The sequence below is a fragment of the Periophthalmus magnuspinnatus genome, chromosome 7 (genome assembly GCF_009829125.3).
Source record: "Periophthalmus magnuspinnatus isolate fPerMag1 chromosome 7, fPerMag1.2.pri, whole genome shotgun sequence".
NCBI lineage: Eukaryota > Metazoa > Chordata > Actinopteri > Gobiiformes > Gobiidae > Periophthalmus > Periophthalmus magnuspinnatus.
In genome coordinates this window covers 17,508,393-17,523,787 of record NC_047132.1, presented here as the reverse complement: position 1 = coordinate 17,523,787, position 15,395 = coordinate 17,508,393, and the positions used below count along the sequence as shown (strand labels likewise).

Sequence of the window (15,395 nt, the reverse complement as noted above, 5' to 3'; positions counted from 1 at the left end):
AACAAAGAGACAACTTTCTATTTTCCTCTATTCATAAATACAAGTTCTAGATAATGAAGTAGTAAGTGGCCATTCCAGGGGAACCTTCCGAGCGCGAGGGGCCGAGGATCTTCGTGAGGACGCACCAGGGGCGGGGCAGAGCGCAGCGGCAACATGGCTGCAGATTACTGGGAGTCAGAGAGAGAGGAGCCGCTAACACACTGAACCGAGCCAAAGAACCAAGCGGCCGGACCGGGACCAATCTCCCCGGTGAGTACTGCAGATTGCGGAGCCCCGTGTTCAAACGCAGACCCGAGGGCGGAGAGTGGCAGCTGGATATAACCGTGGTGGTGTTCGTGGAGCGGCATCAGGTTCGGGCTAAAGCCGCTCCGCCTCCGGGGGCTATTTATAACCGAGCCGTGACAGTCGCTGCGCCGCGGGAAGTAGACGGGCCCCGCGCTGACCGTTCACCGTTAGCTCCACGGTCCACGGCAGGAATTAGCCGGTGATGTCAGAGTAGCAGCTATGAGCAGCTGTCAGGGCGATGAGCTAATGTGTGTTAGCCTGTTAGCTGTCAGAACATCCCACGGACCTTCTGCCATGGCGCGGTAACAGCACAGCCTCAGGTGGCGGCATAATGTAATGTACATCATCTTTAGGGTGTATTCATCTGTACATTCTGACATATATCTAATGCACAGATCCATAATGACCAGCACTAATTCTAATGTCCTTAAGTGTGACAGTAATGTGATTGTGCATCCGTGTGATGGTGGTTTCCTGTGGTCTGGTTCTACCATTAGTGTTCACACGCATGTCATAAATAATGCTACATATGTGCACCAATTATTACACTTTTGTAACCACTGACTACTGTAAAAAATAACATGTAGTACTACAGTGCTGAATCTGAGCAGTCCTCTGGTTCTGAACTGGACTTGATTGTACTGGTGTTAGCATTTTGAAAGCCTAATGTAAAGCCAAAGTAATTTACTTCCACTATAAAGACACAAAATTTTTTTAAAACACACCTGTTCAATAAGAACATAATTTCTTTCTGAAATGTGCAATAGTACATGTTAAAATTAGCAGACTGGACAAAGTTGTGTTTAAAATGGTAAATTGTAAATGAAACAACTGTAATATCAATGATTCAGTTTGAGTGCTTATAATAGGCCTATACAGGTATTCTCTCCCTTCTTCATCTATCCCCCCTCTTTACCTGTCTCTCTCTCTTTCTCTCTCCCTTTCATTATTATCTTTTACATTGACCTGTATTTGAAATCTTTCTCCAGGTGTGCAGTCCGGCCTGGCTGCCCTTCCCCCCTCTTCGGCACGACCCCCCCTGCCCCCCCTCATGGAGCGGGTGAGGAAGATCAAACGGCAGCTCTCACTCACTCTGGGGAGGGGCGGGGCCGGGGGTGTAGACAGGACAGTGAGCGAAGTTAACCAGGATGTGACGTCTCACAGCGATTCAGGTAAATACTACTAGTTTACTACTATAGTGACTGGAAAAGACAAACACCTGTCACCGAATGTATTAGAGAAATGGATACTTGTGTACTACTTGTACAAGTACAAGTCAATGTTAAAGCAACCCATTTTTGAGGTGGCCTGTCACCTGCATGATTCCATGGAAATAGAAATTTAAAACCATACTAAGGAAAGTTCTCCATGGATATGGATAAGTCTTATGCCATACTAGTGTGGAATATTATAGCTAAAGGAACGACATTTCAAGCCGGTGCTTTTATGTTTGTGTATTTCTTACAAAAGGTTATGCAGTGGGGCTTAAATAAAAAAATAAATAAATAAATACTCAATAACACATTTTAAAGATTACAAGGTGCTGGCATTGTAATATTAAGTAATATTTCCTGAAGTTGTAAATCAGTAATGGCTTAACCAATTAATGTAGTTTTGAGACATGTGCTTATATTACAAAATATTAGATGATAAACATTGAGTTTTCTTTGCAAATCTTCGAAGTGGTTCCATTATCCATTTCTCCTGGTGCATTCATGAGTTATGCATGCTGCATGATTCCCTGTCTTTAGTCTGATTGGTTGTTTGGATCGGACATTTTGATTGGTCCGCTCAGCTGTCAATCAATTAACCTTTGTTTTTCCCTTTCCTTTCTTTTCTTCCAAATCAACCAATCATTGCCTTCCCTCCACACTTGTTCTTTTACCCCCGCCCCTCACCTGTCCCTCACCTGTGTGGGTCCCAGAGGTGGGCTCAATGCGGTCCTCCTTGGGTGTGAGAGGGCGTAGTGGCAGTGGTGGAGGGGGCGGAGCCAGCTCGTCCTCAAGTGTGAAGGGGCGTGGCAGTGGAGGGGGCGGGGCCAGCTCCTCAGGTGGGAAGGTGCAGGCTCTGCTTCAGTCGTACAGCAGCTCTCTGAGGAGGCCGAGAGGACTGGGGAGAAGTCTGAGCTCCTACCTCAACCACACCACGCGGCTCGGTATAACATGATACGAATATTATAGTCAAACACGTAAAATGTCATTCACTTTAACATGACTTGGTGTTCGGTACTACTTAAACAATTCAGAGAACAAGCTAACCACAAAACGAAATAGCTTATCATGCAACTGTGTGTTTAAAGAAGGGGTATTTTACTTCTATGGGGTATTAACTGCTAAAACATATGTAGATCACCGTTTTATCTTTTATTGTTTCGAAAATACAATTTCCAATCCCTCTAATGAAACTACTGCACATAGCATCAGGTTTGACAGGTTGTTGTGTACAGTTTTGTATCAGGTTTTGTATATTTATGGAGAATTGTCACAGCTTGTGGGCAGAGCATTGCAAAGAATCTTACAGCTAACCGTAAGTAGGGTTAAAAAAAATAAAAAATAAAATCATAATACCCCCTCTTTAAAAAAAAAAAAAAAAAGAAATAGGGAAAAAAATGCAAAAAAAGGAATGTCATAATAGCACACAGACATGCTGTACAAACACATGTTAATTAATGTGCATTGTCCCATATTTAATAAACTAAAGTACACTGAATCATATGTATTTTTTATTTTTTATATACAGTAGCTGATTCTGTTATTTTTGGTGGCCCTGTGTGCAGAAATAGTCCATGAGGATGTGAAGATGAGCTCTGATGGAGAGAGTGAGCCAGTGTCCTCTGCCGATGAGGTTCAGCAGAGTCCAGTCCGAGTGCGCCTCAGGAACAAGAAGATCTCCAGAGAGGTACATACGCATAACACACCACCGTATTATCACAACGTAAGCAGAGATGTAGGAAAATATTAGTTAATAGCTGATAATAAATCCATTAAATTACTAGCAACAGTAGACAATACACTTTAACCATGAAAAGAGGTACAAACCCACTTAACAACACAGTAGGATGGCAACATACTGTGAAGTTTGTTGTTTTGGTTGCTCTAGGCTTAAATTTATAAAGCTGTTATGTCTTTGAGCAAGACACTTCCACTTGCATTGACTATGTATGAATGTGTTCCTGTGTGACTGCCTGCTTGATGGTGGTCAGAGATGCTCTTCGTGCCATAGGGCTGTCATATCTCTATATTAGATGTATTATAATATTAGTGTGCCTCTGGGTAGCTTTTGTGTATTGAAGCATTTTTATTTATTTATGATTTGTGCTAATATTGAATGTATTTCTATAATTATTGTATTTGAGTTGTTGTTTAAATTATAATATTTTGTATTTTTTCTAGGACATAAACAAGCGCTTGTCTCTTCCGGCCGACATCCGTCTTCCTGATGGCTACTTGGAGAAGTTTAGTATGATTGGTCCAGGCCTTTTTGATCAACCAATCAGTAGGCGCCTGCGCAGGGTCTCACTGGTACATTTGATTTATGTATACTAGTATGTTATGTATGTCTCTTTTTTAAATTAACCATGCTATTTTGTATCTTCAGTCAGAAATAGGTTTTGGGAAACTGGAGACTTATATTAAACTGGACAAACTGGGAGAGGTGAGGACAGTATATTATTTAAAGGATCAAATTAATTCACAAATCACAAAATATTGTTTTTGTCTGTCCAGGGAACTTATGCCACTGTGTACAAAGGACGGAGTAAACTGACTGAAAACCTGGTGGCTTTGAAGGAAATCCGCCTGGAGCACGAAGAAGGAGCTCCCTGCACTGCAATCAGAGAAGGTGCTAGATCCATTGTATTATTAACACATTTTTTCACACATTTTTACTGTGTGACTTATTATTACTGTAATGTTTCCATCTCTTTGTAGTGTCTCTTCTGAAGGATCTGAAACATGCCAACATTGTCACACTCCATGACATCATCCACACCCAGAAATCCCTTACTCTCGTCTTTGAGTATCTGGTAAGGCTTTGCTTATTAATTCTTTATTAATTCTAGTATTTTCATTAATTTCATGTGTGTATGTATATGTAAATGCATCGCTAACTCCCAACATACTAGACGAGTATTTGGAAGTATTATATTATTAACATTGGTCTGCTAAAATTAATTTTTATTTGGAAATAATATTGGTAGACCAAAATGAACTTCTTTTGAAGTGGGTGCATTATAGTTTGAATAGAAATGCACCCATCGTCTGGTATCAGATATCTGCTATCTATCTATATCGCCTCAGCTGATATCCTGATTGGACATATAAATTGATGTGAAATGACAATTCACTGGTCATAGTCAGCCCGGAAAGTCTCATAATGGTTGAATTTTACGATTAACAATCGTAACATAACACATTACGAGTAGTTATCTCTTAGTTAATTTTTTTATTTTAAGTAAATAAATACTGTTTTCATTCTCTGCACTGGTATTGGTTAATATTGGGTATCAGTATATACTTAAAGCTGTAGTATCGGAATTGGTATCAGGTCTGAAAAAGCTGGATCAGTGCATTCCTAAGTTTGAATGCTTGATATTAATAATTGTAAGAATTTTTATTTTTCAGGATAAAGATCTGAAGCAGTATTTGGACGACTGTGGAAACACCATTCATGTCCATAATGTCAAAGTAAGAACTTGATGTTTTTTGTATTCATGTCTATGCTTTCCTCTCAACTGGATGTAACAAAAGTTAGACTTTTTGGCTTGTTACCCTGTTTTGCTGTGACGCTTCGAACAGTCAGATTCAAATATTTGTCACGAGTACTACACATATCAATCTGAACCAGGTTAGATTGACCCAGTAATTACAGATTAATGAACCATAAACAAAACTATACCGTTCTGATCTGGCCTCAAGCTCAATTTTAATTATAGGGAATCTACAAGCTTCTGGTATCATCATATGAACCCAACCTATTTTAGGGTTGGCAAATATACAGTACATGTGTACATATATGTAAACATATATGTACACATGTACTGTATATGTAAACACAATGTAAGTTGTCAACATTGGATTTTGCTGTTGGTTTGAATTGATAATGATAAAACATACTGTCTCACCTACTCTAGTTTGGAGCTGATGTAATTTCAGAATGAGTTTGTGCCATCCTTGTTTAACTGGAAGCCTTTTTCAATGGACAGAGACCATCTCTATTGTTCAAAGCCTGAACAGAGCTCACAAGTCTCTCAGGGGAGAGCTCAGAATCCTTTTACTCTTCAAAGATAATGTTTTTAACATTGAAACATTGAACTGAACATGTTCTGTTTGTACTCTCTGTTTTTGTTTTAAGTTTTGTAGTTTTTGCTAACTCTTTTATGAATTGAGGAAGTCAATTCAAAGGCTAAACAGTAATGACAGTTTACTAAGATCAAGCACTGCTGTTTTTTGTTGTACTAAGCACTTCAGAAATAATGGATTTGTCTAATTGAATTGTAATCTCTCCTTCAGCTCTTCCTTTTCCAGCTGCTTAGAGGGCTGTCCTACTGCCATCGCAGAAAAGTACTGCACCGAGATTTAAAACCCCAAAATCTGCTCATCAATGACAAAGGGGAGCTCAAACTGGCCGACTTTGGTAAGACACTTATGCAGTTAAAATTAGGGATGGGTGATAAGGTAAAATTTTTCCCCTTCATATTGTTAGAAGAAGATGTTTGTGTAATTCCTCAGTTGTCTCAGTAATATTTACTTGTAAAAGCTTTTGTCCACTTGACAGAATTCAAATTTTTGCGATTTCCTCATTGATGTCCATTATGTATATTATTTTTTCTTTCTTTTTTTCCTTTACAAAAAACAAATGAGATTGGCTTTCACTATTGATTTCATGAGCATAAACTTCCAACCAGTGCTACTTTACACAAAAATAGCCTAATAGATTCTGAAGTCTGAACTCTGCTTCAAACTACATTTTTTACTGACAGAAGACTGGCTGTGGACATTATGAAAAAAAAGCTGATCATTGACAGTTTGATATAATGGAATCTCATTTAAAATTCTATTAATTACCCAGCCCTAATTAAAATCTTAAGTGCATTGGATCTGTATGAGTGTCATGATTTTCCTCTTCTTTCTAAGGTTTGGCTCGAGCAAAGTCTATCCCCACGAAAACGTACTCAAATGAAGTGGTCACGCTGTGGTACAGGCCTCCGGATATTCTCTTGGGAAGCACTGACTACTCCACTCATATCGACATGTGGTCAGTCCCCAATAGCAGGAAATCAACACTTGTTTATTATTTGTTCGTTTCACTATGTAATAATGTTATTTCCTTTACGTGTATTGTCCTTAGGGGTGTTGGGTGTATCTTCTATGAGATGGCCACTGGACGTCCTCTGTTCCCCGGGTCCACAGTGGAGGAGGAGCTGCACTTCATCTTCAAACTATTAGGTGAGAAACACAACCTGATTTTTGCTATGGAAACAGATAAATATTATTGAAGTTACCAAATAGTCTTTCTTTTCATGAGAAGAGGTCCAGTGGCAGTAGCTCAGTTAGTTGACATTCGGGCATTAAAATGTATATGATTAGTGGTTTGATCCCTGCCAATGTGCAAGACACTCCGTGAACCTTGACTGTAGAAATATGTGATGAGTACGCGCTTGATGGAGGTCAGAAAGGCCATATTAGTAGTTGTAGTAAATTGTAGGAGGCTATAAAATATGTAAGCTAGTAACGTCACATAAAGTAGTACTGAACAGTGTGGGAGAAAAAACTAAAACTGATACATGCTGGGATTGCTGTAATTAGTATTGTAGTTTATGTTTTAAAATTCTGTTGAAATTAAGATACAGATCACTGTATACATTTGAGAGTACTACTAAACTACTCAACTAAAACAAGACTCCTGTGCATTTTAGAACATATTTGTAAACTCAAACAACACCAAGTTCCATCTGTGAAAATACACAAATACACAATACATACACAAATACGCCAGCTCTAAACCTGCACAATATCAGGTCTTTTGTTTCAGTGAAACATGTAACCAGTTTTAGAGCCACTGGGCTAAACTACAGGATTGTCAGTTTTTTTGCAATAATTTCTGTTTACTTGGAAAATGATATTGTATAAAATAATTTCAGCTATTGTGATTTGCCAAGTGCCACCATAAAATGCTGAGTCGACTCTACACTGTAACAATAGCTACAGAATGCACCTGACTTTGAGAGTGATTCTGTGCTTGTCTGTGCTATTTGATCTGAAACTTCTATGGACAGTCTCATATCACTTTTCCTTTGGATCTCTGCAGTGAATGACCTCATCCTCATGTCCTTGTGTTTGTGTCCAGGGACACCCACGGAGCAGAGCTGGCCTGGGATCAGTGCTAACGAGGAGTTTGTGGCCTATAACTATCCACAATACAGAGGAGAGAGGCTTAGCAACCACACGCCTAGGTACCAAACAGTCACTGCTGCTGCTTATGTAACTAGTGCTGTTAAGTTTGGGCTCAGTGGGGTCATGGAGTTTTGTAGAACACAGTAAGAGATGTAGATTGCTCAGATTAAATGTGTTGTACCTGATTTTTACTTCTTGTATCTTGAAAACGTGAAAACAGAACTAGTTAATTTTAAACGGTTTGCAGTGGTCCAGTGTTATTGCTCACTTAACTTATGCATTCCAAGTATCCTAATTATTCACCACAATGAATTTATAAATGCTTTTCACAGACCAGAGTGAAGTTTTGCAGTCATGCTAAAGCTAACTAGTATGCTAACACGTAAGGAAATGCTTTGTAGTTTAATGTTGCGCTCAGTGGACATATTTTGACCTGCTGTTTATATAATAAATCTGTACCGTGGCCAACAGTAGCTCAATTGGTAGAGTTTGTCCACTGAGCTGAAGGTTGGCAGTTCGAATTCCGCTCTCAGCATCGTCAGTTGAGTGGTCAGATCCACTGTCCCACAGGTTGTCGGTGTGATTCCATCTCCCACAGATGAGAGCTGTTGTTGTATACTTGGGCGAGACATTTAACACACCTCTTCCCCCCAGTGTCTGCATACACTGTTGTATGAATGAGTGATTCCTTGATGTAAAGCACTTTGAAGGTGGAAATGTGCTATGTAGAAATGTGGCTTTTACCATTTACTAAGATTTTTCTTAAATACATGTGACAAATTTGGTACAGACCCTTTACTACTGTCCAAAGTCCATTTATTTGTCCTCCAACATTTGAATTACACTCTTTCCACTCTGTGTTCCTCCAGGCTCAGCAGTGAGGGAGTGGATCTTCTGTCTAAATTCCTACAGGTCTGTGAATGCCTCTTGGTTTAGGTTAAATCACTTTCAGATAATTTTAAATGGTATGCGTGTGTGTATATATATTTGGATGTTATATTTTGGTGTTGTGCGTTGGTGCAGTTTGAGGGGAAGAAGCGAGTTTCAGCCGATGAGGCGATGAATCACCCGTACTTCAGTGCGCTCGGGAGGAAAGTGCTCACGCTGCCTGACAGTAAGAGACATACAACTACTAACAGTGAAATATTTATAATGGAATTCATATGTACTTTATTTTATTTATAACTTACCAATACTAAATGAAAAATTACTTCAAAAAGATACTTTGTGCATAATTAAACCAAAGTGTTGTTTTGAATTAAAGGTGCTCTATGTAACTTTATGACTGGGGGGTCTGCCACCTTGCTTTGCCCGCACTGTTCCACAGTATGGCATTAGACATATCTAGCTTGCATTTATTTAATTACATTTGCAATTATTCAATTACATTTGCAGTTATTCAGTTACATGTGTTTCTATATCATGAACATGGTCACCTCTCACAAATCTGATTTGTAGCTTGGTTTGGCTGTGTTACCTGTTTGTCTCCATGGAAATTTTAAAAGTTACATTGTGGAACATTCCAGGCAAATAAATAACACCTCCGTGGAGACAAACAGTAGACCCTGCACCAGAAATGTTGCAAAGTGCACTTTTAAGGATGGGTGAAAGTTTGTAGTTTTCTTTGTTGTTTTTTTCTTGTATCTCCTTTGGGGTCAGTAAAGTCAGTTTTTTTTTTTAGCCACGTCAATCTTCAGTATCCCAGAAATCCAGTTGGAGAGAGAGTTGATACGACCGCCAGCTTCAGTAGATCCAGGTACAGTGGCACTTGCTCTCCAACTGAGTAAATCAGATTGCAAATGTGTTTCTTTTTATCGTGGATGTTTGTGTTCACATTATGAGATTTTTTCTTCTAAATTTTTATACTGAAAAAAATATGATACACTAAAACCTCCCTGCGATTCCACTGTAATCCAACTCCTGTCTCTTCTCCATATAGTATTTGTTTGTTATTATACAATATAAGTCTAAGGAGATGTTCAGCACAGAGAGGAAGTAAGTGTTTAAATCTGTCTAACCAGCTCTCACAAACCCCTTGGCACATCGCTACTATTCACCTGCATAATTTTTTGGGCAGATGCACAGCTTTAAAACAGCTTTTTCAGAGGAGAGTGGAGTAGGGGTAGACCGCGCCACCCACAGCCAATCAGCTCTCAAGAGTTATATTGTACTGCATTGTCCTCTTTCTAGTGATGTAGTGAAGATAAAATGCTGATCGATGTCACAATTAGATGCAAACAGCTCGCAAAAACTACTGCTTTTACATTACACTTTATGTGGGGCAAAATAAAATGTACATATTTTCAACATACCTTTTTGGAAATAGTGGTGTAGTTTATAAAGTCTGTTAGAAAATGTGAAAAAACGTATGCCAAGGTGACCAAAGCATGTTCAAAAGGGTATTAAAGCCACAAGAAAGCGTAATATATGTTCTTTAAAATAGTTTTAGTTTTAATTAGTATCTGGTTAGGTATCTATATTTTTACAACCTCATCTGAAATATAATTTTGTCTTTGTTTAACCTTTCCAGTGGGTCAGATCAGCCCCTCACATCGGCGCAGTCTTCTCTTCTGATGTCTCCACAAATTCAGGACAAACAAAGGGAAGTTTTACTGTTCTGAAACTTTTATCATGTATTACTGTTTGAACAAAGTTGGATCCAGAGTCTATGACACATTTAGATCGAAATATCCTTATTTCGATCTCGCGGCAACAGTTTGGATGCAATAACGAACCATGTAGGAGCAGCCATTCTTCTTAAAGCAACAAATCCATGAGGAGCCAGTGGATCCAAGGCAGACGTCTTCCAGAATAATTTACTGCAAAAGCTGAAGGGAAGTCCTGGAAAACCTGGAAATGTACCACAAACAAACTGGAATATCTGGATTCTCTCAAGGCTATGTCCATTTTGTAAAGCAATAGATAAACCATTTTAATTATTGTATTAACTTATTTTTTAATTCACTCTTCCACAGTGTTTATACTATTTATACTAAAAAAAAAACAATAGTATTAAATTGTACTTAATTCTAATAGCTTTTTCTGTTTTCCCATCAGTAGGTAACAGGAAGTTGAGTTAAATTCTGAAACAATGAGTTGCATTTTCAGTTTTTTTAAATCAATCTTTAATTTTTGTCATAATAATAAGAACACAATATAGAGCTAATCACTGTGAATTGATTCAAGACAAATACTTATGTGGACATAGCCTAACCTGCATTTACCAACACCACCACTAGGAGCTGCTCTTTCTCAAGCTAATAACAAATGGATTCCTTTACAATTTCACAAACAAAACAAACTTCAAATTTAACCGGATGTGACCAGATTTTGGGGAATTTTACTGTCACCATGGAGACTGTTGAAGAGGAGAAGCCATAGACTGTTATTGTGCATGTCTCTAACACTGGTCTATATTTAAACTCACATATTTACAATGACTTTCTGCTGAGGACATTTGCACAAATCTATTTATTTATATCAAGGACAATAACTGAAGGAGTAGTTTTACAGTCTAAATGAATGTATTATTTAGTTTGTGGATGGTTTAATTTTTAGTGACATATTTGTTGTTTTTATACATTTTCTGATGCAATAGTTAATGTTAATTTTTCAGCGTTGGACTGAGACTACTTTTAACAGTTTTTCTGTTAAAGCAGACCTATTATGCAAAATTTACTTTTTAGAGCTTTTAACCATGTTATAGTTGTTTCCCCTCAACATTTATCCACTCTAAGTGCATGTTTGACCAATCTTTAATCGTTTATTTTCAAGAAAACATTGTCAGTCAACCCCCATTTTCACTGGTCACCACCATAGATATACGCCCACTGCTCTGTACTTACTTCGTTCTCCAATTTTATTTTCTCAATTATCGATGTGCGTACGATTCGGCAGTGCTGCATAGCCATTTTGGTACAAATGGAAAAAAAAAATGTCGCTACTTGCTAGGGTGAAGTGCAGTGATCCATCTGAGGTGCTGACAGCTGCTCAGCTCTTTGTTGTGATGACGTTTACAGCGACGTCAGCTCCCATTGGGCACAGCAGTTTTCTAATGAAGTCAGTGCACTTGCGTTTTTCTTTTTTTTTTTATTGTTTTAGATGAATATTGCGATTTAAAATGTGCAAATTGATCCACAGGTGTCCTAGATTATAACTATATAGCGGACTCAAGCACACATTTCACTTATTTAAAACACTAGACCCACTTCATACTTTGAGTTCATAAATAGCTTATACAAAAAGTATCTTCTATTATATTTTCAAATCTGGATTTATTTTATTTCAGGTATGTCAGGTCATGAAATAAGAGGTTGTATAAAAATTTGAATATCAATTTACTTTTCCTCTTGAAATAACTGTATGCATTTTGCGCAAGGAAAAATGTAAACTGAATATTTTGTGCTTTGTTTTTTTCCATCTGGTAGTCTCTTTCCAACGCTTTAAAACCAAGCCACTAGTTTAAATTTTTTTTCCTGGCATTTCTGGTTCTGATTGCGAAACTAACGGCATCTTAGTGCTCCAGGTCTAGTCCCTTTTTCAGGTTCAATTTAATCAGAATTCTTAGTTTTTTACCGCTTGCTGTTGTGGCCGATGTGAAGTTGAATTTGTGGAAGATTTTAGCAATAGACAAAATCAAATATATAAAAACTGTAGACTGAGGCATTTATTCAGCTGTGAATCAGATATTTTTATGTATACAGTTTATATATGGTCAATGGAGAAATAGCTGTGAACTTTTTCATTTAATATGGGAGAATTAGATGATGAGATGTATGGGCTTTTTGAAGTATAAGTTGGGGATTGTTACTGTGGTTAGGTGTGGGATTTGTGGATACTCAAAATTGCATCAGTGAATGTCAGTGTATAGACAATGTTGATGCAATGATAGTAGCAGTATGAATGTCGACTGAATTTAAACTAAATGTAGTTAGTAAACAGATGAAGATTAACACTGTAGGCTGTGGTCACTCTGCAGGAGAATATTGGCCTAAGTCTGACCCATAAGTGGTTCTGTGGATTTTATTTTAAATGGCATAGTGAAACAATAGACTGTATAAAGAAGTGGACTAAAGGTGTGTGACGTCACTCATAGCGTTCGGCTCCAGCCAAATGAAGTGGATCCTTATCCACGCTGTCAAACCTGTTGTTACACTAGCAGGAACAACCTCTCCTGATTCCTTATTAATGTTTATATCTTGATTTACAGACAAAATAGTGAAATAAAAATCCCAGGATCATATAGAGTGGGTTAATACAAACATTTTAAGGTGAGCTTGACAACAGCAGTTACAGAGAGAGGGGTGACAGTTTTTCAATAGTAAGTGAATTGGAGTTACAGTCAATGGAGCCAGAAGCGCACCCATGCTCACTCACCCATGCTTCTATGGGTGGACCGCACAAAATTCCTCACAATTCCTCAGAGTGGTCACCTGATGTTGCTGTGGCGTGTCTGGTCAGCTGATTTACACAGGTTTTGGCGCTGTCTTCCTATCGGTTGAACCAGGACGACAGCGCCCTCTGCAGTCTAAATTCTGATATCCCAGGTGTGTGAGAGTAAAAAAGCCCCCCTCGTCCTGGTTTATTGCACCTTGGGCAAAACCTGTGTAAATTAGCTGACAAGACTCACAGCAACATCATGTGACCACTCTAAAGAAGAGTAAACTGTTCAAATGGTCATATATATATATATATATATATATATATATATATAAGTCTGAAAAAAGATTATCAGAAGACCACATGAATATGAAATGAGATTTAGTCCAATGAGGTCCAACTCAAGCCGCTTTCATATGTGGTTCAAATTGTTTATTATGTTTTGCACTGTGACTAAACAAGCCAGCTACTGGTATTTTTTAAAGATTACAGCTGGAATTAGAGCTGACAAATATTTTATAACTAGGTTTTGTATTGTGATAATACTATTGCAATATTTAATGTACTTTTGAAATAAGTTCAGTTTAAATTAAAACAAAAATGTACTTTACTAGTCAAATTACCTTTTTTACATTTTACTTTACCAGAACACCAAATATCTGTCAGTTGGAGAAATCTGGATTGTTGAGCTATGTTCACTTTCTGCTGTAACGATTATTGCATCAGCCAATGAGTGAATGACAGTATCGACCATGTTGTACCTATTATGCAAATGTATTTTTACATTACTCTGCTGTCCACATACTCCACACAACCACAATGTAGGATCCCCTTCTCTGGCTTTAAATGGCTCCTGTTGTTCAGTGTTATCTGTTTAAATGAAGGTATTTCAATGAAAGTGCAGAAGGTTTAGTGACTGAGAGAATCTGGCTGACTGTTGAATGTATGTTATGTGCTCAGTATTTTAATGATGTACAGTTATTATGAATATTATTATGAACTCAGATTGTGGTTGCTTTTGTAAAACTCGCTCGATTTTAACCAAAGTTTTCCCGCAATATACCGCAATGCATGCTGGGATAGCTCCAGACCTAATAAAGCGTTTCTTCCATTCGCCAATAAGCACTTCGTTATGACACTAATAAGAGCCACAGACTTGAACCAGTCCAATAAGAACCACTGAGATGTTTGTGTTTATGTGACAAATGCTGTTTACTACATGTACCACAGATATTTACAGATATATTCAATAAATCTTTATTTATTATCACATGGTGTGCTGTTGTCTTTTAACGTGAGCGTGTCGGCTCTTTTGATCGGTTCCTTAATGTTAATGGTTGGATCCAGATCTCATTTATTAAAACAGCCAAATCTTTTTCTAATTTGTTTGCATTTTTACGCTGATTAACACTGAACTGACACAAGAATCGACACAGAAGCAGAGCAGGCGACACAAGTGAGAGCTTTGTGCGCAAAAAAACATATTTGCCACCATATTAACAGTCAGTTTTAAAATTATTGTAGTGCAACGTTGTATTTAATTCTGCTTTTGAAAGGGTAAACACTCCCACTCTCAGTTTGAACCATTTTAAACAAATCGGTCATTTCTCTCTGATTAGTTTGTGGATAAAATGAGTTCTCACATTTGATTATGTTATAAATAAATAAAAAGAGTCAGTCTTTTGAATGGCTCTTTGAAATGAACAGATTCAAAAGATTCTGATCCCGTAAAAGAGCCAAAAGTCACTACTTGCTACTGGTGTCAGAAGTTACAAAAAATTCTGGTTGGAAGTCAAAGCCTCTGGAGCATAAAAGTATGCTTTGTACATTTTCCAGCAGCTGCTTGTATGGAAATGTTTGCTTTGTTTGGAATGTTCCACAGTAATCCATTACTGGCACTTACAAACAGGTGACAAGATATTTTTTGCAACAGAGCATCCCCTTAAAATGAATCATCAACAGATAAATACGTTTAATGCCATACTGTGGAACATAGTGTATCTTTAAAACCTTGTTGAGACTAAACCTTTGTTACTCTTAATGTTTACTTGGTCTTTTGAAAGGTAACAAAAGACATAATCTAACTTGTCTGAATGATTTGATTTGATTAGCCAATCTTAATTAAAGCCACAGTATGTAACTTTTTGCCTAGAAATGGACTAAAATAAAAGAGTGTTTTTTCATTATGGATGTTTTTGGGGGGTTTTTTGCACAGAAAAATAAAGCCCATCCTTACTGTGAGCGGACTTGCATCTCCACAAACCTGACTCTTATTTAGCCTGGAGTAGGGCCTCGTCCTGCTTGTTTCCATGGAAATGCTGTTCCTAATCTTCCACA

At 37.8% G+C, this 15,395-nt stretch overlaps 1 protein-coding gene across 1 annotated transcript; it reads left to right on the top strand.

Annotated features, from left to right (window-relative positions):
• Positions 1–128: 128 nt before the first annotated feature.
• On the top strand, positions 129–14,330 carry LOC117373365 (cyclin-dependent kinase 16-like). The gene is made up of 17 exons (XM_033969356.2): positions 129–249; positions 1,275–1,457; positions 2,210–2,440; positions 3,062–3,183; positions 3,678–3,806; positions 3,883–3,939; positions 4,011–4,125; positions 4,215–4,309; positions 4,908–4,970; positions 5,796–5,919; positions 6,420–6,540; positions 6,634–6,731; positions 7,633–7,738; positions 8,549–8,591; positions 8,703–8,793; positions 9,361–9,435; positions 10,210–14,330. The coding sequence occupies exons 2-17, from the start codon at positions 1,337–1,339 to the stop codon at positions 10,251–10,253; spliced, it is 1,635 nt and encodes a 544-aa protein (XP_033825247.1). The 5' UTR covers positions 129–249; positions 1,275–1,336; the 3' UTR covers positions 10,254–14,330.
• Positions 14,331–15,395: the final 1,065 nt, after the last annotated feature.